Source organism: Bombus terrestris, chromosome 8 (assembly GCF_910591885.1).
Source record: "Bombus terrestris chromosome 8, iyBomTerr1.2, whole genome shotgun sequence".
Taxonomy (NCBI): Eukaryota; Metazoa; Arthropoda; class Insecta; order Hymenoptera; family Apidae; genus Bombus; species Bombus terrestris.
This window is the reverse complement of record NC_063276.1, coordinates 9,780,998-9,800,257: the sequence shown is the minus strand read 5'-3', so window position 1 is coordinate 9,800,257 and position 19,260 is coordinate 9,780,998. Positions and strand designations below refer to the sequence as shown.

Sequence of the window (19,260 nt, the reverse complement as noted above, 5' to 3'; positions counted from 1 at the left end):
AAAATAGGATGTATTAGTCTTGCTGCAGTATATAATTATATTTTCTGACTTTGATATACATTACTGTGGTGAGCTGTAAGTTTTAGTCTTTCTGTTTAAATAATTGAATAAATATTTTAGTCTTTTTTTTAATTCTTTCCATTTAGTTGGTCTTGCTATTGGAAATACACCACGCCTCAACATTTTCTGTTTTCTCAGTAGTACCTGATATTCGTTTCCACTTACGCCTCTTAGCCAAGATGGTACATTATATAAGATTCTAGTAGGATGAATTTTGTCTGAACCCAAAATATCTATATAATCATTTTGTCCAAACAATGCTCTTCTTTCAGTCCAAGCATCCTTTGGCCTATATATTGGCATGGGTAATCTCTTATCACTATTGCGAGGTAGTAGTCCTCTCATATCTATAGGATCTTCGTAGCCGTAACGCCTTACAAGTGGACCTCTAGCTACCTTGTCTGCATGATAGCGAAATCTAACAGGCATTACTTGTGGTACCCAAATGTTGATAGTTGTACGTATTGTATTCGCAAACCACGACATGCTAGCGAATAATTGATTTAATTAATACTATAATTATATTTCTCCTTCTCTTAAAGCATTTGTAATATTAGATTTTTGCATTGAACATATATCGTTCAAAGTTATAAAAATAATTGTAGTTAGATTTTTGCGATAGATATTTGTTTTCGAACAGAATTAATCATTTAAATGAATTATACGTAATGCTAAGTAACTGATATAACCTTACTTTCTATATAATACATGTAGTTTTGTAAAGGTTAGTAGTATTCCTTATAAAGCAAAATTTACCTTTTAAGAATATATCAATGAGCACATTCAATATTATCTATTTAAGCTCTTTACTCAGAACTTTTATAGTACATTAAACTGTAAATTATACTTTGTTTTCCATAACCTCAATGATATTGATAGTAGCACTACTATAAATGTGAATGCAAATGAGAGTGTCAAGTTCGTAGTATATCTCAATTTGAAATTGATATGAAATAGATCTAATATTCTACATTATATAAATTATCATTTTTAAAAGCTATCTACTAATACTATATTTGCCAAAATTCAAAACAAAGAATTAGACGATATATTAATGTTAACGTTATTTGACTAGTCAACTAGTAGGTAAGCATAACTACGTATTTTGATGTGAAAATATATTATATGAGTTTGGTTTTGATAAAAATGAAAATTCAAAAATAGAAATCAGTGTAGTTTCATAATCGAAATAGAATGTATTAGTAATATTACTATTATTTTAGTATTTGATAAAATGGTAGAAGGAGAATTAAAAAATATACTCATAGTGCGTTGAAATAACCAAATTTTCAAATACAAATATGCTCGTATGTCGGAAGATAAATGGAAAGATAATATATCGAATTATAAATTATGTCGCATGAACCGCAAATTTGAATTGTACGTCGTATTATTGTGACACATATGTATAGCTGATCGTATTTGCCACGATCGATCGCGTGAACGCGTTATAAATCCTAACGTGCGTACGAACTATTCTAACATTTACTCTCATGTTTTGCAGTCTCACAAATAACTGCTAATATTTGAAAGGAAGAACATATAATAAAATAATTTATTAATTTGGAGGGTCATAGTTAGAAATAATAATATGATTTGTTTAGAAAGATGACGTCTATTTGTTAAATCAGTCAATATATAAAAGGTAAAAGCACCACAAAAATTCCAATAGAAGTGAGCGTAGCACCTGAAAAAAAAAGATTCGTCAAAAAGATAGATTCGCCAAATTATATTGCGGCATGCAATTAATTTTGGTTAACCTCTACTACAAGTTTCTTGTCCGTTTTTGCAAACACATTGACCATCCTTGCATTCAAGGATATTTTTGTTATCGAAGTCTACACATTCGTAATCTTTTGTACATAAATTGTATAAAACTGAAAAAGACATGTATTAATTCATTAAGCTGTCTTTAGTTACGAATCATTTCTACCTAAGTTATGTAATCAAATGAAGCACAATATCGATTCTTACATCGTGTCTGAATACATTTCCCCGTTGCATTGACGAAATGATAAGACGTGATACACTGGCAGCGTCCATTGATGCACATGGCACGATCAAACGTGTCCTGACACTCATCGGTCCTTTGACAAAGATCACCCACCACTAATGGCCCTGAAACGTGCGATCCATTTACATATAGATTGATTCATGCGAATCACGAAAATGCTCGTAGAAATTTTGCTAATCGTATCTATTACTTACTAACGATACAATTTGAAGAATTATTTATATCTAAAATATACGAATCTTTGCATGCGCATATTCCTTGTCTACACACAGCGTTCGTCATCGATGAACATACCGAATCATCCGTGCATGTTAATCCGGCACCTATTATTTACCCCAAATCGACGAATAAATCTTTGAACATATACAGAGTTGTCAGTACACGAGATTTTATGAAGCGATACTCACTAGCGATGCACATCGATTTATCAGGAGTAGGCGAGTAATATTGATCGCACTGACAAGTCATGTGTGTAAAACAAAATGCATGTTGAATGCAATTGCGATCTCTCTCGCATCTCTCGCCGACTTTTGCGTTTCCATATTCCTGTGTGTCCACTAAATAACGTGGCGATAGAAATAAAGTGAAAAGAACAAGTAGACATACAATTATGTTTCTTATCGAGCGACATTTACTAGCGATACTCACGTTGAAAACATGACAGCGATTGGAAAGTCGCGAAGAATAGAATTAGCTTGAAAAGTTGGACGTTCATCTTGATATTAATGGCAACTGAGTAAGAAACGGTATGGTCTCGTTAGGAAGATAAGCAACCCACACCCTTCTGTGATAATCGTTATCTTTCCGCTTATCTACGATATATCGAACTGAGTGAATCATATGGATCGCGCAACAATGAATGTACCGTTTCCTTGAATGTTTGACCATCTTCATCGTAAAATAGAAGATGGTAAAAGATCGCTACAAATGATTAGCGACTCAGCCGGTAAAACTAGAGAATACACGCAAACACAAAACAGTGTCCGAGCCGGTAGCTGACAAGACAATCAGAATGGTGGGAGAATATGGTTAATTGTAGTTGTACACGGCCTCGCGTTCGTCAGTCGTGTGCTATCGATGCTCGCTCGATCGCGAACCGATACTTGTCAGTTTGCAGCTAAGCCTGTACCATTTCATACTAAGATTCGAACGTCAAGAATGCTTGCTTTCGCATGCAAGAAATATTTGTTCGCCCTGCTGATCGTCGTTATGCTACATAGTGCAATTACCGAGGATATTGGTAAGTTTTGAAATTTCCTTAGATTAACCGATGTCGAGTTTCAGCTAAGTTAAATTAATAAGTTAAGTAAGTAAATTTGCATCAAATTGATAAACATATGTTAATTCATATCTCAATCTAGTTTATAATTGTAGATATTGCATCGATCGAATAATTATTTCGACAAATTGCTATTGATAGCAACCCTTGTAGTTAATTTGAAATTAATTCGCTGCAATAATGGTATTATTAGCACTGTTCATTGCAATTAGAGCGCGTTATATACATACATTCGAAGGTTTTTAATCACGTATATTTTATGTATGTCGTAATGCTCCCTTTTACCATAATTAGACCTTAGAATCTCCGGCGAGTACGATATACACTTGTGTCAAAGAAATTAAAGTGAATGATTTATGAGAAAATATTACAAACGAGGAATCGGGTCTCCATTCATATATTTTATAAAAATCATTCAAATTTCTAAAAACATACTGTGGTTAATCTATAATATTTCTATGAAAAATTACGAATTGCATCATTCTAATCACTCTGCTGGTTTTAGTCTTAAGTTAATCACGGGATGTATACTTGAAACGCGATGCTCTTGAGAAGTAATTAAACAAGAATCAACTGGATGGAAGCTGTTAAACGCGATTCGTACGATATCATGTATTCAACATGATTCATATTTGCGTTTTATTTAGATTTTTGTCCTTCGAAGGAATTTTATTTCGATCGATATAATACTCTTCGGAAAAATAAAAGCTCGGTAATGTTTAGCAACTGATTTAACGTCGGTTCGTTTGGAGCAACCGACTTGTCGACATAATGCTATTGGTTCGGAACAAATACGTGTATTATCTCCGTTCTTGTATACAAACGTTGGCAGGTTCTGTTTCAAAATAAAAACGACCTCTTCATGGTACTGAGAAGTTGTACAAGTGATAACACTTCACCATCGATGATTTCAGTTCCTTGACATTTAATTCGTCAAGAAGAGTATTTTCGATTCATTCTTCGAGAATAGCAAATTAAGGAGGGCAAGAGGAAAGATAATTAAACGTTGTTCAAATAAAATATCATTCGAATTCCTACAAACATCTATAATTCTCTAATCTGGTTGTCCTACCTCTTACATACACATACAACGTATGTTAGAACGAATGCCTCAATTTTGCTCATCTAATCGATATAAGAAGGATAGATGAAACATTTTTTCCAGCGGATTACAGAAGTTATCAAAAATACAGAACTGACTTTTTACAGATCCGCCCATCCCTTGTGTCAGTGTTCAAACTTGCATCGACAATTTGAACATGACGAAAGGCGTAACGTGTACAGATGGATATTGCGTGTGCGAGAATAATGGGCAAATGAAGAACTGCTCCAGCAGTAATATACAGCATAACAAAATTACAGGTAGAGTAATATTTTTTGTTGTTTCTCCTTCTTCTGTATAATAATTTGACCAGTAAATGAAAGGCATTGCATTCTCTTTAGGGTCCACAATATTCCAAACTTGCAAGATCGATCAAAATTGTGGGATTAATAACACTATTTGCAACACAACGAAAAGTCAATGCGAATGTCGGAAGGGCTACGTTTTGTCAAGTAGCAAAAGAGAATGCCTTAAAAGTAAGAACAATTGGTATACTGGAATGCGAGTTAAACTCGTTCAACATCAATTCAGCAATTGATTTGTTTTTGTTTCAATAATTTAGAAGCTGATGCATTGGATTTTCCGTGCACGGACAACATACAATGCTTGGCATACTTACCGAATACGACGTGCCAAAATAACCAATGTATCTGCATCCCCGAATACCATTTTGTAACAAACGCTTGTTACAAAACGATCGGTAAGACAAAAATTTCCTTCCTTCTTCTGATAATCCAAGGAAGCGTCGCTACAAAAATAATCGCGCAAGATGTACCTACAATCGCTTAATATTCACAGATGTGGGAAAATCATGTAACAGATCGCAGGAATGCGCTCACGTGAACGGTGCTATATGTACGGATAGAAACGTTTGTGATTGTGCAGAAGCGACTGTGATCAACAAGGATCGAAAAAAATGTTTGCGAGTCGCGGAAGATATCTTGGAAGAATGCGAGGAAGACGTACAGTGCACTAAAAGCTTCCCAAACGCGTTATGCGTTAATCGAACGTGTCAGTGTCAAAGTGGATATCACTTCGAATACACAGAGAAGCAATGTTACAATAACAAGAGTAGGTATTTCTCAAGAATATGGTTACGTTTCTTAAAGTCTTCCTTTCCTTGTACTAATAGTGCAATTGCGACGTTTTACAGAACTTGGCGAGCCCTGTGGAAATACGTACGATTGTTACCAGGAGGAAAATGGAAATGTGACGGAAAAGGCAGTGATATGTGAGAAAAACGTGTGCATGTGTGCAGAGAATTACGAGAAAAAAGACGATAGATGTGTGAACGGAGGTAAGAAAAAAGAGAAGATGAAACAGACCTCTACATAGATTGCGTTCGTTTAATTCGATATATAACATAAAAAGAAATAGCATAAAATTCGAGAAATCGACAAAAGTGCTCTTGTCATGTTTTCTTGTGTACGCTTCATTTGTTACTAATCTTTATTTTTATTACAACTATTTTCTAGGCTCGCATCTTCTACCTGTTCTACCCACTTTCCTCGTGACGATTATTTGTTTCATCTCCTTCAGACTCGACTAAACATTTTCGAGCGATCTAGAAATCGTTGCCAGAATATGTACATGTTCATCAAGAAACAACGTACACGGGAGCAGTTTTGGTATGCAGGCTTCTCGATGACACAGCTGAAACACGACGCGAAATTCAGCAAAGTGAGAAAAAGGTAGCAGAACACAGCGTGGCATTGGATGTCTCCGCGACTGCACAGAGTTACGCGTCGAGTACATCGAGAGAATAGGCTGGGTGCACCGAGCCGTTTAAAGACTTCCTGCGGCATGCATGCAATTAACGCACTCAAAGCGCGCTACTGCGACTCGTTTTCGTAGCCTCGTCTACCTTATAGGTCATTTCAATACCAAAGAAATGGATATGTTTGCCAACAAGTGGAAATTAAATAATCGTCTAACCCAACATCTCGTTTCGTTCAAATTTTACCTCGGTGATTACGGCAATATTTATGAGAAACTGATATTCGATTATGCAACGTGAAGCATATTATGACTTGTTTAGACGCCAACCGCTCACGTTTGGAATCCCAAAACAATTATAAACCAGGAGTATAGTAATGTTTTACTCCTTTTATAACAGTCTTACAGTATTTATAGATTTATAAGTGATTAATTAAGCTCTTAATTTTATCTAAATTAGAATGAATGAACGTTTTAAGAACTCCTTATGAGTTCTTCCAAAATTGGTTTCTCCTTTTTAGTCTCAGTCTTTTAGCTATTTTAGTTTTTCTAAGGAAACAACACATCATCTTTTTATATCTAAGTGAATATATAAGTAGGCGTCGATAATTTCCCACTAATTTCATATCTATCGTTTTCGATATCGTTATACTCAGAATAAGATATTATTTTTCTCGAGTTATTATACTACCATTTTTAATATATATACATCTATAAAGAATTGCCTTTTTTATCTTGTATCTTGTATCTTTTATTTAAATCTTTCATTACATCATCTCAATAACGTTCACATCCCGATAACTTTTACAATGAAAAATTGTGTATTCTCAAGCTAGTACACCTTCTTGATGCCCTAATTACTATTACAAATACGAATTTCGACATTTTGCTTATCTAATATATTCCCAAAGATAACGGCGGTTGAATCGTGTCATCGTTCGTATCAACTTCGTATTTAAAATATCGATGACGATCACGTGGATCGACGTTTTCATTACTTACCTATTAATCATAAAATTTCTGATGACACGCGCTTGATGTAACACATCGTGTTGCGATTTCAATGGCGATACACGATTAAGCAGACGAATGATTCATTTTCGTTCGTTGCATTTACCATAAACTTATCAACGCGTACAGATTAGATAAAGCCAATCGGAATTTAAGAGCGATCTTTGTTAGACTGGGAGAAAGAACGATATCGGGAGAATCGTCTTTGCGAGCTTCGTGACTGCAGATTGGAAACGAACGAAAAGAAAAAGAAGAGGAACGTGCGAAAAAGCGGCGAGCTCGTGCTGAACGAGGAAGATGGCGGGCTTGGTAAATCGTCTCACAATGGGAGGTCTTGCGCTGTCGATCGGCCTCTGTTTCGTCGTACCGAGTGCAGTCGTTGCCGCGCACGGACAGCATGAACATCTACTCCTTAGACGTGAGTGTGCTTCGTTACATCATTCAAAGTCGTGATACGTATTCTTTAAATTCTATTATTCTATGCGTAAAATATGTGACTAATTCGCGTTTCCGACACGTGTCCTTAATTTCTACGCTGTTCCCAAGAATCTCAAGTTTTTCATAAAAATTTTGTACACTGCGCATGACAATTTCAAAAGGAACCTTTAACTTGGATTTGAATTTAAATATGAGTTTGAATTTGAATCCGAGTTAAATTTGCAAGTGACGGTTATCGGATACAAAGTATTAAAAAAAAAAAAAAAGAAAGAAAAGAGTACGATATGCTGTTTATCTACCCCATTAACGCGTACGTTTCGAGCCGAAGCAAAACGAACATTTGAAATATACCGATTTGTGTCACTACGATTTTCAGTTATAATTCGATTCTATGTATCTCGAATTTTAGTCGCATTAAATTGGTGTCGATGAGTTCTTTAAAGCGCGCTGTATCGCAGCTAATGAACTCGTCGAATGTAACGAAAGCTGAAAGAAAAATGCGCTAGTGTACGGTCTCGACGAGGTTTCTTTAGCGATAAGATCTCGAGATCTTGGGACGAGTGAATTTATAAGGAAAGTCTCGCGTGGTTTCGTTCCTTCATGACCGGGTGATCCTTTCTTCGGTTTCGTGGGGAAACACGGAGAGGCCGGATCTACGCTGCTGGTTCTCACAGTTAGGCGAATGTCGGCATGGAACCGCACATAATTAAAGAACAAGGGAGGTCGTTCCCTCTTGTCGTCTGATATTTCGGTATAACGCACTGTTCTCTGAGATGGACTGCAGCGTACGACTTAAACAAAGCTTGCTATTGCGTGAAACCCTATTATGAAGTCACACGTGACCTAGGAACAATGGCAGTATTTAACCCTCCAAAACGTATGACGAAATCTCAAATCCGTCTCTACGCGATCCGCGGTTATTTCTATATAGAGATAACTAATGTATCGTGACTGATTTTGCTATATTACGATAGAAATCTCATTTCTTATACCTGGCTATAATATCAACGTTTAAGCTCGAATTATTGCTCTATGTTATCTTCTGATATAAAGTAATCAAAAGTTATATTTACAACTATGAAATACAGCTACAGGTGTGATACTGACGCACTACCGATAAAAATAGTACCGAATCTACTAATGCACATATAAGTTGCGCAATGACTCAATCGTCAGGTTCTGGTAAATCATTACCGCAAGAATTGAATAAAGTTTCTGAGAATTATTGGACGAATGCTACGTGACAACGATGAAAGGAACGAGGCTCGATATACCTAACAGTGGCTTCTGTGTTTAAACGTACGACTATCGTTGTGTAATAGGCCGAAACTATGGAAGCGGGGCACGTTAAACTCGACCATCGATCGGCAACCTTCTAGTCGAAAGCGAATAAAAGATTTCGCGGTACTTATTACGAAATATTTGCCACAAGTTCAGCATCGGGAGTTTAAATTGTAAAAGAGAATCAGCAAAAATTTCTGATAACGGTTCAACTTTATCGAACTAAAAAAAACGATAAATATACGATCTTTATAATATTCTTATTTTCTCACTGTTGCGTAAACATTGTCTAACTAAAGTTAACCGCGATCACATACTTTCGCAGTTGAATCATTGATTTAACACACACTTATCACCGTTGGCATAGTGCAACCTGTTACGTGGTTACGGCGAAATACCGTATAATGGAGAGAGAGCCTCTCGGATTAGATCGATTGTTCAGCGACCGTGGACGAGTGCACCGATGCGACGCGACACGCGATCATCGGCGGCCGAATTGAAAACAAACTTAACGTCTTGTTGACTCGTTACGATCGATTAATCGAGTTTAAAGTATGATCGATACCAAACCGACCGCGCTTGACCCAATTTCACCCGCGATCGGTAAAACGCGCCCCGCTTGCTTTCTGTAACAATGGCAACAAATCGTTTTCGCAAATCAAATCCATCTTGAGTTAATCGCTTTTCCGAAACAGTCTAGAAAAGAGATCATCAAATACCAAATGTGAATCCCTTTAAATTCATATCTGAAAACAGGGACCATAACTGTTGTAACTCCAGTTTAAGAAAGTTATGGTATAAGAATTTATATCTTAATTTAAACGAATTTGGTTACCGTTAACCATCGTGGAATCAATTTCAACCATCTTCGATTCTTATTAATAGGAATTGATATCCGGTGTGAATAATAAAATTGTAAATTTAAATTATCTTTAGTCATGATGGTTACCGGTAATTAAAAAAAGATCGAACAACGCTCGTAAATTAAATTAAACGTAATAACATTATTGGAAGCTGTTCGAAAACTTTGACTGCCCAGAACACTGCGAAGAACGATCGTCCTCGATTAGTCGGGGTTTGGCGATAATCACGGTACACGAAACGAGTCGATGAACAAGTATATACAACTGAAACGATGCCGTCATCGAATTTAACGTGAAGCAATAGAGCGGATCTTCGTGGCCGAGTTGCGTAACGCGAATACGGTGAGAAAGCATACAGAAGACCGTGAAGAGACGAGCCTAGCGGGCTGGATAGAACAAGTCCAAGGAAGAAACGGGAGATCCTTCGCGGGGCCATCGGGAATGACGATCATTCGGTTTGGGCTGATGAAACGACGCCGAGAGGAAGACGTTCCAACGGTGGTACGAGAATGACACCGATCAGGACGGTGGTCGGGATCTCGAGGCTCCTTGTCCTCGTACCTGTCACCGTCTGTGCAACCATTTCATACGTCAACCAACAACTGCCGCGATGCAGCGACCGAACACCACCTCCCCGTATGTATATGCGATCCTAGTCCCTTTGCGCTCGACCCCTGACCCTTATTTCGTTAGAAGTTCGAACAATCCTTACGAACAGCTAGAAAATTGGCTCGTGTAGGCTGAATGAGATATATGAAACGAAAGTGCATTGTACGCGACAAATATGAATGTGAAAATGTTGAAGATTAGAGATTAAATTTGGTTGTTTGAAGGATGATGTGTAACGCTCATATGAATTTTTCAGAGACGTTGGCAAAGTGTCGATACGACGAAGACTGTATGAAGAATGCTTATTGTTGGGACCAGGAAGCCTGTCTATGCAAAGACGGTTTTATCGTCAACAAAAATCGCACGCACCTGGAATGTCTAAAAGGTACAATTTTTAAGTATTTCTCATTACGTTATAATAAAACATATCTTACTAAATTCTAAAAGTCGAGGTATTCAAATTACATATGAAAAAGGAAATTCTCCATATTAAAGCAATATATAGAACGACTTATAAAAACGTAAAAATATTTGTTAGAAAACAGAAATCACGAAAATTGATACGACGAAAGAAATATCAATGTCTATAACGTTAGTTTTATTACATAATTAGAATTTATTGCGCACTCTCACTTTTAACATTATGTAACTTCACGCGTGTTTCTCCATGTCTTTGAAATTTTTTAATCAATTCCCTAATTATCAGTCAAATCAGATAAAAATAACCTTGGTAAATTTTCACGCCAATCTCAGCTAATCGAGTTGAGCATAAATAGTTAAATATTTTTTTTGAAACGAACAACAGGAACCGATTGACCTGGATAAAAATTCTGATTAATCATCTTCCTCGTCGCTAAGTCGGAATCGGTGTCGCCGACCCCGGAAAACGTGATTCCACGGACATCTTTCTTCGTTCGTATTCTAAGCCGTCCCGTTCTCACGGTCTCATCGTCTTCTAGAGCGTGTCGTTCATCGTGCTCGTCGGTCCGACAAAACTGAGCTATATTTTCCTCGACTTCCCACGCGAAGGCTAGCTTCTAACGAAATCACGGAATCCATCAACGTCGAAATTGATTCGAGAAGAATTTGTTCACAGTGGCGAATGCTATCGGGGACCCCTGTGAAGTGGACATTCAATGTCAGGTGACCTTCGCCCCTTACTCGGAGTGCCGACAAAGGATCTGCCAGTGCTCCGACGGTTCTCACTACGTGGAAGGAAGGTGTTACGAGTCTGTAGGTGAGTGTACTCCACTTCCTGCGAAACGCTTCAGTTTCCTCTATCATTATCCATAAGCAGGTGCTATAATTATTTTTTCACCTTCGCACGCTCGATTCGAAGGTTAATTAAAATATTTCTACGACGTAATTTACACTGACTACAAAATATATCGGCGTATGCCATTGTTTTTCTATGAAGCGTCTTTTTTTCATCGAACTTTACATTTCGTTTTCGTGGTATCAGCTTTTTGATTAATCGTACGAAAGCACTACTAAATCATACGAATTTTGTATTATCAAATTACTGTTATATAAATTATTATTACCAAATTAAGTTTGTGGACATAATTTTCTTCTTCTCTTTCGTTGTCTCGGAAGAAAAACTCCGATTATATTCACTTTGTTCATTAGACTGTTAAAGATTCCCTCGATACTAGTGATATTTCTTCTCCTTGTAAAGATGCTTTAATGTCTTTGAAAAAATTCCAAGCTGTAGTATAGAAATGCTGATCGATACCGATTCCTGTTCAGGATTAGGACTTCCTTGTCAATCGCACCGGAATTGCTACATCAAAGACAGTTTCTGCGTGACAGGATTTTGTGCGTGTACCTTGAACTATCATGCGAATCCACGCAACGACGTTTGCATTCCAAGTATTGGTAAGCGTGCCACTTGTTACGTTGTATGCATGTATTTACGTAATAGTTGTGCTTGAACGGAGAAGAAAATCAAAGTGATCCGTGCGTGGCTTGACAGAGTTAGGTGGCAAATGCTCCAAAGATTACGATTGCATCGCGGAGAACTCGAGGTGTCTCGACTTCTGTACGTGCAAAGTGGATCATGTGCTATCGAGCGATGGCAAACGGTGTTTGAAAGTTAGCGAATCCATCGGAGAACCGTGTCAAGAAAATTCTCAATGCCAGTTATTTCAAAGGGAGTCCGAGTGCGGACCTAATGGCAGATGCAGGTGTATCAAGTACTTCCATCAACGCGGTTCTATCTGTCTCAAAGATACGTGTGAGTACCGTTAGCGTCGCTTCACGGCGAATCAAAACTAATTCGACCGATGCATCGTCATTTTAGTGTTGAATGACAGATGTCAAAGTCATAGAGAGTGTATTACCGAAACGTACAGGGACTCCAACTCCACCGAGGTGATGAACGTTGATTGTATAGATGGTAAGAATTCATTTTAACGTTGGTGAACGAAGTAAAAGCTCGTAGGTATACCGCTTCTCAGAGTACCGATTTATCTTCCAGGCTTTTGCAAATGCGCCAAGGATTACATTCTGGCAGAGGAGCTACACGATTGCATCCGATATAGCGACAATGGTAACAGTTCTCTCGTTCTTCGTTGCATTTTGTGAAATAAATATTTTCATTTTTCGTTTTTCATCGCATAACAAATGCATTTTATTCGTTTTCAGGCGCTGCGACATTTACAGAGTCCTGGCAACAACTTCCTCTAGTTCTAAATTTTGTATTTTTTGCGAGTTTTTCATTGACTTTGTGAATAAGAGGGACACAGTCGTTTATAGCAACGATTGAAAAGATATCATAGTCTTTCGCAGTTTTATCGAGTTATAATGACGTTATTATTGTACAACTATATTTATTCAAATGTTTTCTTTCATTGTAAATACGCTGCATTTGTGTAGATAGAGCTGAACATATCGTTACCAAAGACAAATCCATTTTCTCCAACCGGTTCGTATTTATTTATATCACAGAAGGTTAATCGCTGTTCAACGTGTATTGACTCTCGTCCAGCGGAAGCTATATCATTCTATCGAGCGTCGAATATTTTATTTTATGACGATAAACCATCTATGTGACGACTAAAGTTACTTAAAAAATGAATTCATTCATACACCTAGTTTGATAGAATAACAATACGTAAATTCCGAATTAAGCCAACCTCGTCGTCCAAGGGTTAACATAAACAATCGCGCAAAGATCAGGCAGTTGCTTCTGTAGCAGCACTATACTCGTACGAATAGCAACGAAAGCAAATTTGTACGAAAATACATGCGTTGATGTACGATCTCTAGCTTCTAATTTATTCCCAACATTTTCCAATATTTAATTAAACGACATTCTGCGTGCGGAATTTGACATTTCCCAGTCTTCTTTTATCATATCCGCAGCCTTTTCAGCAATCATATAAGCAGGCGCATTCGTATGACCTGCTATTATAGTAGGTATCACACTGGCATCCACAACTCTGAGACCATTGATCCCGTGCACTTGTAACCTATGATCCACCACACCCGAGTTCCTCCTTGGGCCCATCTTGCACGTTCCTACGAAATGACCTAGGGTCGTGCTCACGTGCCTCGAGACGCAAGCCCAGTACAGATCAGAACCAAACGAGACGTGTTTGCATCCTGGGAACGCGACTGGCAATAGCGTCGCGTTGAAACGTTTGAAAGCTTCGGTCGATGCAACATTTATAGCCTGAAACAGCAATGAAAAGTTAACTTTATATCCTATTACCATATTAGTAGCGATAGCGATAGCAGAAAAAGAAGGAAGATGGGAAGAAACAGTAGGAGCAATCGCGACAGAGATGTATAAGAAAAATTAATAGCTGTAAGGAAACTCTACGGTGGATGCGTTGGAAAAGCGGTGATTGTGAAACGCAACATAAATAGCCGTGGCGATATCAAGATAAATATTACATTAAAAGTAACAACCTTTTTAATGCCTCGAACCATAGTTCTGAGATCATCTTCGTGATCGTAGTAATTTATGTCGAAAATAGGTCGGTCATGTGGATCACACGATTTCAAGGTAATTCTTCCCCTACTTTTTGGCTGTAAGAGTACCGGGACGATGGAGAAAGCGTCAAAACCTTCGTAACCGGCGAACACTTCTTTGTAAAATTCGTCCGTTAAACCGAGAAGTCCCCTGTAACTGCCCGATATATCACCGGTTAGAGCACTTATACCTAAAACCAGTTCAATGTCGGGAACATCAGTCCCTTTGTTTTCCCGCGAAGTCGGGCGTGGATAATCTTTCAAGTAATCCGAATTTACATTGATGGAAGTTATATTCGGTGGCAAAGAGACTGAAAAACGAAAGTAGTAACTTTAAGGTTGTGTGATATCGTTTAAATTGTTAATCGCCATTTAACGTACATAGCTCGAGGAATTTCTTTACCGTTACCTCTCTTGTTGTTGTATCTCTTCGAGCGCGTTTTACTGTGAAAATTGTTAGTATTAAATTGCAACTTCTTGACTAGATTCTTTGGATAATCCTGTTTCGTATCGATAAAGGCGAGACACTCGGCTCCTCCGGGCAACGTCAATGGCCCGGTTCCTTTAACGAAATAGTCAACGGTGTTGGCTAGATTCGAAGCTAGCCGAGGTTCCACTATGGTCACGCTCTCGTTTACGAGAAAAGTCAGTGCCGACATGCTGACGTGATCTTGAAGATTATATCCAACCGGTAGATCCTCGATTACATGGATACCTAAAGACTCGAGATGACTTTTCGGCCCTATTCCCGAGAGCATCAACAACTGTGGTGAGTTCAGGGTACCTAAATAATAAATATACGAGTAAGAGACGTTAACGAAGAGTTTTCGCAACAGTTTGGCGGCCATAGAGAATATTAACAAATATTAGCAGCTCTTCCAAGGTACCTGCTGAAAGTATTATTTCTTTCTTGGCAGAGACAAACAGTGATTTGCCATTCTTAATGAATTCTACACCCATGGCTGTTTTCGTCTTTGGATCGACGACGATCTTCGTTACTTTTGATAATTTGGAGAGATGCAAGTTCTTCCTGAGTCGAATAGGTCTTAAGAACGCTTTGTTAGCACTGACCCTGTGTCCGTTTCGCAGATGAACCTGAACCGTAGAAAAGCCAATAAGACTGTCGCTGTTGTAATCAATTACATCATATCCTAGTTCTTCGCCAGCTTGGAGAAAACATTCTCTTAGAGGAGAGACGTATGACGGAGACGTCACGTCAAGATATCCTCCGCGGCCATGGTATCTGATGAGAAAAGCCGTGTCAGAAGAACAATATCGTAATCGAATTTAATCGGTAAACGAGGAATTTAATTTAAGTAACATTATCACGCTGTTTCTCAAGTTCTCTTAAAACGTTTGTTAAGCAAACATTGAACTAGCATATATTTCATAGTCACTTTCTAGTATTCGCGAGTTCATTCGCATATATCTTCAATTAGTACATTTTACTGTGGATATGTTTATTATTAACACTTTACCGACTGCTAGCAATTCAATAGCACGTCCGACCAGCATCTCAGGCGCAGATTCTCCCTGTCGCTGGCTCTGTTTCGGTTTAGACACTCGAATACCATTCTTTTCGTTCATTGCAAACGGTAAGTTTTTCAAATTGGTACAAAACTATGGGAGCTTACGAAGCAACGCAACTGATGCAACTGAGCAAAGTACCTTAGTACTAAATAACAAATTACTGCTCAAATAATGAGAAAGATTGTCGGCGACAAAAAGCCGATTAATAGGCTATCGGTCGGTAAAGTGTTAACTACTATATTGCTGTCGTTTTGTTCGTAGATTCGACTATTGTCTTATTAGTACGAAAATGCAGATGAAAGATTTTCAAGACAATTCGCGAAGACCCTTTTTATATTTTCCTATTCACAGCGTAGTACGAGAGACTCGAAGTCAAATATAATAAGCTATAAATTTCACATTTTAACTCTAATATGTTTTCTGAATCATTTTCGAGCCAATCATATTTTTCTACGATCTGTCAACAAATTTATTTAGCTTAAGCTTCAAGCTTAAAATGAAATGAAAGAATTTGCAAGAAATTTATAAGAAATCTTGGAGCCAGGGACGTAATTATTTTCCAAATCGTTCATTATGAATTCTTCGTTCTTTCATTTCATTCTACAGTGAAAGGGTAAACTTGATACGGTACCTAATATCTTGATCCAGAAGCTTGCAGTTCTCCGATTTGATAAAATACGGTAGCACATCCTGATAACTCCATCCTGGGTTACCTTGTGCAGCCCAAGCGTCATAATCCGCGGGCGATCCTCTCGAATATATCATAAAATTCACCACCGAGCTACCACCAACAGCTCTTCCTCCTGGCAAATTGCAACGACCTTCGTTCATCGATAAACAGTAACCGCCAGACCCATTAGCGTTTCGGGGTCTTGGTTCGCTTTTATGTAATCGGATATAGTCCGTGATATGCAAAACTGAAGCTAGCAATGGTATATCTGTAAGGAAGATCTCGTCTTTGCCCTCCTCTAACAACAGTACATTCCAATTAGAATTTTCTGTCAGACGATTTGTCACTACTGATCCAGCAGAACCAGCTCCAATTATGATGAAATCGTATTCCTTGGACATAGATATTTCATCGGTGACAAAGTCATTGTCCACGGTTGGAATTTCGGTGAAAAATTGGTATACAGTCTCTAGTATGGCGGGAGGAAGAATACATTGCACGAAGGACAGGAACAAAACAAATGTCAACAACCTTAACATCGTTTATCAGGGATTCAGTGAATTCAAGCGACGACGAAATCGATTTCTTTGTGTACTCGGTGCACGTATGATTGAGAAAATACAAAATTTGTAGAAATAATCACTTATATCACTTTGACACTTGTCACAGAAAATTTGAAACGCTTGAATCGAAACTTTAATCGAGACTTAAAAGGTCGTGTGTTTCTAATGTAAATATAGCAAAATTGTGAGGCAACACCTCGTAGCTTCCCATCGTCATCGACTCGCACGATCTTTGTGCTTCGTTACCTCGAAACGAATTTGCTCGACACGATCGACGTCTGGAACGAGAGACACCTGGAATTCTTGATAGTGTTTGTATAGTCAAGGTATAATGACGCGAGTAAGAGTACGAGATGAATATCAAACGCCCACTTACTGAACGGAAGCTCCTCCAAAGAGATCGATGATCCGAATTAAAGGAACGATTCATCACGAGAAACGCCGCATCTGTCGTCGCTAATTTATTAATAGGCTTGATATTTATGAAGAAACATATTTCATTGGAATATTCAAATTTAGTTTCATAACGAACGTTTCTTTATAGAAATATTAAATACCGGTTGAGAATACAAATTATACGAAGTTGATATCACAAAAAACAATGTAAAAGTAGGACATCTTGAAGATGACGTCAGTCATACATCGAGTTTTTCCTAAAGTGCATTTATCATATTTGAATGAATGAATCAAGTAAAAACTAAAGACAATTCAAATAAAAACAATGAAAGATAGCGTAAAAATAATTTTGAAGAATAAGGACTATACTAGTCCGCAAGATTTATAACATGTGTACAGGAAATCTTTCCGAAGATGTGCAACATTTACAATTTACCTTGTAAGAAGACAGACGGTTTTGCGCCGAATATAATTATTTTCTTCATATAGTCGTATCGATTATAAAAGTATTTTCTTTCTTATACTCAAATGTTATTTATACAAATTTGTTATACGTTAAATTGGTTATACGTCACTGATTATACAAATTCGGTTTTGGTTCAGTGCTTACATATGACATTTTATACTGTAAACTTTTAGTTTCTAAGTTTGATGACTGTTTTTCATCTTATTTGCAAGTAAGATAAGAAAAGGAATCCACAGGAGAATAGTTTCTTCATTTTCGAACTATGATATAGTAGAAATCCTTTGATTCGACATTAGTCAATGATGATCGATGTAACCACCGACGGTCACCTGTCACGGTCTAACCTGTTTCTTAATTAATTAATTATTTAATTATTAATCACTGATTTAATTTTAATTCTAATCGCTAATGTCGTAATCTTACCTTATACTGTATCGATAACGTTGCATGTGACGCAAAAATGATAAGAGAGTCGCATCAAATTTATTCTTACGTTTCATTCATGTTTTTTAAAATCTATATCAAGTTTGATGATCGAATTAAATATAATTTCTAAATTTACAGCTTCTAAACTTTTCAATATATACATCTAATACTATAGCGAAAGCGCGCCAAATCTCTAGTAGCTCTACCTATCGTGTTTAAAAGAAAGTACAATTGAATGTATCTTAAAAGCGCGGTAAGAAACGAAAAATTGCGTAGTATTTATATGCGAAATTAAATATCTACTAACATTACTCTTATACCCAAGAATAAAGTTCCAAATTATTTCAGTGTTTCGTGTTTAATCGGATGTGTTCACGAATATGGAGTTTTTGCGTGAAGTTGAGTATAATTAATGGTTTCATTAATAATATGATCATCATAACCTCGTTAGTCAGACATGGACGCTGTTATCACAACCGTGTGTTTGTGCCGAAAGGATATTTCGCGTTAATTTTAAATGCTGAGTATCAATTTAGACGAAATAAAAGAGTATGACGCACGATACACAGGCATGTTTCGTATCGTATTTCGAGCTTCGAGAAATTGGCGAAGAAAATTGGGCCAATGAAGAAGTAAGTAATTTGGTTGTCCGATCGTTAGTTTCGGAGTTTCAAGTTTCGATATATGTTGCTCGAATTCGGCTCACCAGACATTTGGCAATTTTCAAAGTGTTCCAAGAAACAAAGTCTTTTCTCGAAGGATGACCGAGTCAGCGAAGAAGAATCGGGAGTGAAGTAAAGTGGAAAGCCTTTTAACAGAGAATGCTGGCATGTGGGGTCACGGGGTAGATACGATCGA

The 19,260-nt window shown here is 37.4% G+C and overlaps 5 protein-coding genes across 10 annotated transcripts; 2 read left to right on the top strand and 3 right to left on the bottom strand.

Annotated features, from left to right (window-relative positions):
- Positions 1-13: 13 nt before the first annotated feature.
- Positions 14-1,088, bottom strand: LOC100644317 (39S ribosomal protein L51, mitochondrial). Its single transcript, XM_003403236.4, has 2 exons — positions 817-1,088; positions 14-547 (listed from the first exon to the last, which is right to left on the bottom strand). Exon 2 carries the CDS (start codon positions 544-546, stop codon positions 61-63), a length of 486 nt encoding a protein of 161 aa, XP_003403284.3. The 5' UTR covers position 547; positions 817-1,088; the 3' UTR covers positions 14-60.
- Positions 1,089-1,655: 567 nt separating this feature from the next.
- Positions 1,656-3,332, bottom strand: LOC100644199 (tenascin). Its single transcript, XM_003403235.4, has 6 exons — positions 2,723-3,332; positions 2,482-2,631; positions 2,269-2,397; positions 2,035-2,178; positions 1,821-1,937; positions 1,656-1,747 (listed from the first exon to the last, which is right to left on the bottom strand). The coding sequence occupies exons 1-6, from the start codon at positions 2,787-2,789 to the stop codon at positions 1,692-1,694; spliced, it is 663 nt and encodes a 220-aa protein (XP_003403283.1). The 5' UTR covers positions 2,790-3,332; the 3' UTR covers positions 1,656-1,691.
- Positions 3,333-4,289: 957 nt separating this feature from the next.
- Positions 4,290-6,911, top strand: LOC100643997 (prion-like-(Q/N-rich) domain-bearing protein 25). The gene is made up of 7 exons (XM_012319889.3): positions 4,290-4,445; positions 4,563-4,715; positions 4,797-4,931; positions 5,018-5,155; positions 5,254-5,526; positions 5,609-5,752; positions 5,931-6,911. The coding sequence occupies exons 2-7, from the start codon at positions 4,613-4,615 to the stop codon at positions 6,002-6,004; spliced, it is 867 nt and encodes a 288-aa protein (XP_012175279.1). The 5' UTR covers positions 4,290-4,445; positions 4,563-4,612; the 3' UTR covers positions 6,005-6,911.
- Positions 6,912-7,229: 318 nt separating this feature from the next.
- On the top strand, positions 7,230-13,636 carry LOC100643873 (rh5-interacting protein). Of its 3 annotated transcripts, XM_048407996.1 has the most exons (9): positions 7,608-9,696; positions 9,916-10,400; positions 10,630-10,758; positions 11,470-11,610; positions 12,123-12,251; positions 12,349-12,609; positions 12,676-12,771; positions 12,853-12,924; positions 13,020-13,636. In XM_048407996.1, the coding sequence occupies exons 2-9, from the start codon at positions 10,274-10,276 to the stop codon at positions 13,103-13,105; spliced, it is 1,041 nt and encodes a 346-aa protein (XP_048263953.1). In that variant the 5' UTR covers positions 7,608-9,696; positions 9,916-10,273; the 3' UTR covers positions 13,106-13,636. The 3 variants fall into 3 exon arrangements, with proteins under 3 accessions (XP_012175276.1, XP_048263953.1, XP_020723879.1); XM_012319886.3 differs by lacking the exons at positions 7,608-9,696; positions 9,916-10,400 and adding an exon at positions 7,230-7,600; XM_020868220.2 differs by lacking the exon at positions 7,608-9,696 and having other exon boundaries at positions 9,703-10,400.
- LOC100645036 (glucose dehydrogenase [FAD, quinone]) lies at positions 13,087-18,183 on the bottom strand. Of its 4 annotated transcripts, none has more exons than XM_020868216.2 (7): positions 17,947-18,183; positions 17,491-17,767; positions 16,513-17,408; positions 15,239-15,594; positions 14,755-15,135; positions 14,289-14,662; positions 13,087-14,049 (listed from the first exon to the last, which is right to left on the bottom strand). In XM_020868216.2, the coding sequence occupies exons 3-7, from the start codon at positions 17,088-17,090 to the stop codon at positions 13,675-13,677; spliced, it is 2,064 nt and encodes a 687-aa protein (XP_020723875.2). In that variant the 5' UTR covers positions 17,091-17,408; positions 17,491-17,767; positions 17,947-18,183; the 3' UTR covers positions 13,087-13,674. The 4 variants fall into 4 exon arrangements, with proteins under 4 accessions (XP_020723875.2, XP_048263936.1, XP_048263935.1 ...); XM_048407979.1 differs by having other exon boundaries at positions 16,513-17,392; XM_048407978.1 differs by having other exon boundaries at positions 16,513-17,570.
- Positions 18,184-19,260: the final 1,077 nt, after the last annotated feature.

Coding starts and splice junctions, on each gene's coding strand:
- LOC100644317 (XM_003403236.4), bottom strand. CDS start 546: ATGTCGTGGTTTGCGAATACAATACGTACAACTATCAACATTTGGGTA.
- LOC100644199 (XM_003403235.4), bottom strand. CDS start 2,789: ATGAACGTCCAACTTTTCAAGCTAATTCTATTCTTCGCGACTTTCCAA. Junction 2,632..2,722: donor ATCGCTGTCATGTTTTCAAC/GTGAGTATCGCT, acceptor CACGTTATTTAG/TGGACACACAGGAATATGGA. Junction 2,398..2,481: donor TAAATCGATGTGCATCGCTA/GTGAGTATCGCT, acceptor GGTAAATAATAG/GTGCCGGATTAACATGCACG.
- LOC100643997 (XM_012319889.3), top strand. CDS start 4,613: ATGACGAAAGGCGTAACGTGTACAGATGGATATTGCGTGTGCGAGAAT. Junction 4,932..5,017: donor CAAAAGAGAATGCCTTAAAA/GTAAGAACAATT, acceptor TCAATAATTTAG/AAGCTGATGCATTGGATTTT. Junction 5,156..5,253: donor CGCTTGTTACAAAACGATCG/GTAAGACAAAAA, acceptor TAATATTCACAG/ATGTGGGAAAATCATGTAAC.
- LOC100643873 (XM_048407996.1), top strand. CDS start 10,274: ATGACACCGATCAGGACGGTGGTCGGGATCTCGAGGCTCCTTGTCCTC. Junction 12,772..12,852: donor GAACGTTGATTGTATAGATG/GTAAGAATTCAT, acceptor TTTATCTTCCAG/GCTTTTGCAAATGCGCCAAG. Junction 12,925..13,019: donor CATCCGATATAGCGACAATG/GTAACAGTTCTC, acceptor ATTCGTTTTCAG/GCGCTGCGACATTTACAGAG.
- LOC100645036 (XM_020868216.2), bottom strand. CDS start 17,090: ATGTTAAGGTTGTTGACATTTGTTTTGTTCCTGTCCTTCGTGCAATGT. Junction 15,136..15,238: donor AGAAATAATACTTTCAGCAG/GTACCTTGGAAG, acceptor TTTATTATTTAG/GTACCCTGAACTCACCACAG. Junction 14,663..14,754: donor CAACAACAAGAGAGGTAACG/GTAAAGAAATTC, acceptor TTCGTTTTTCAG/TCTCTTTGCCACCGAATATA.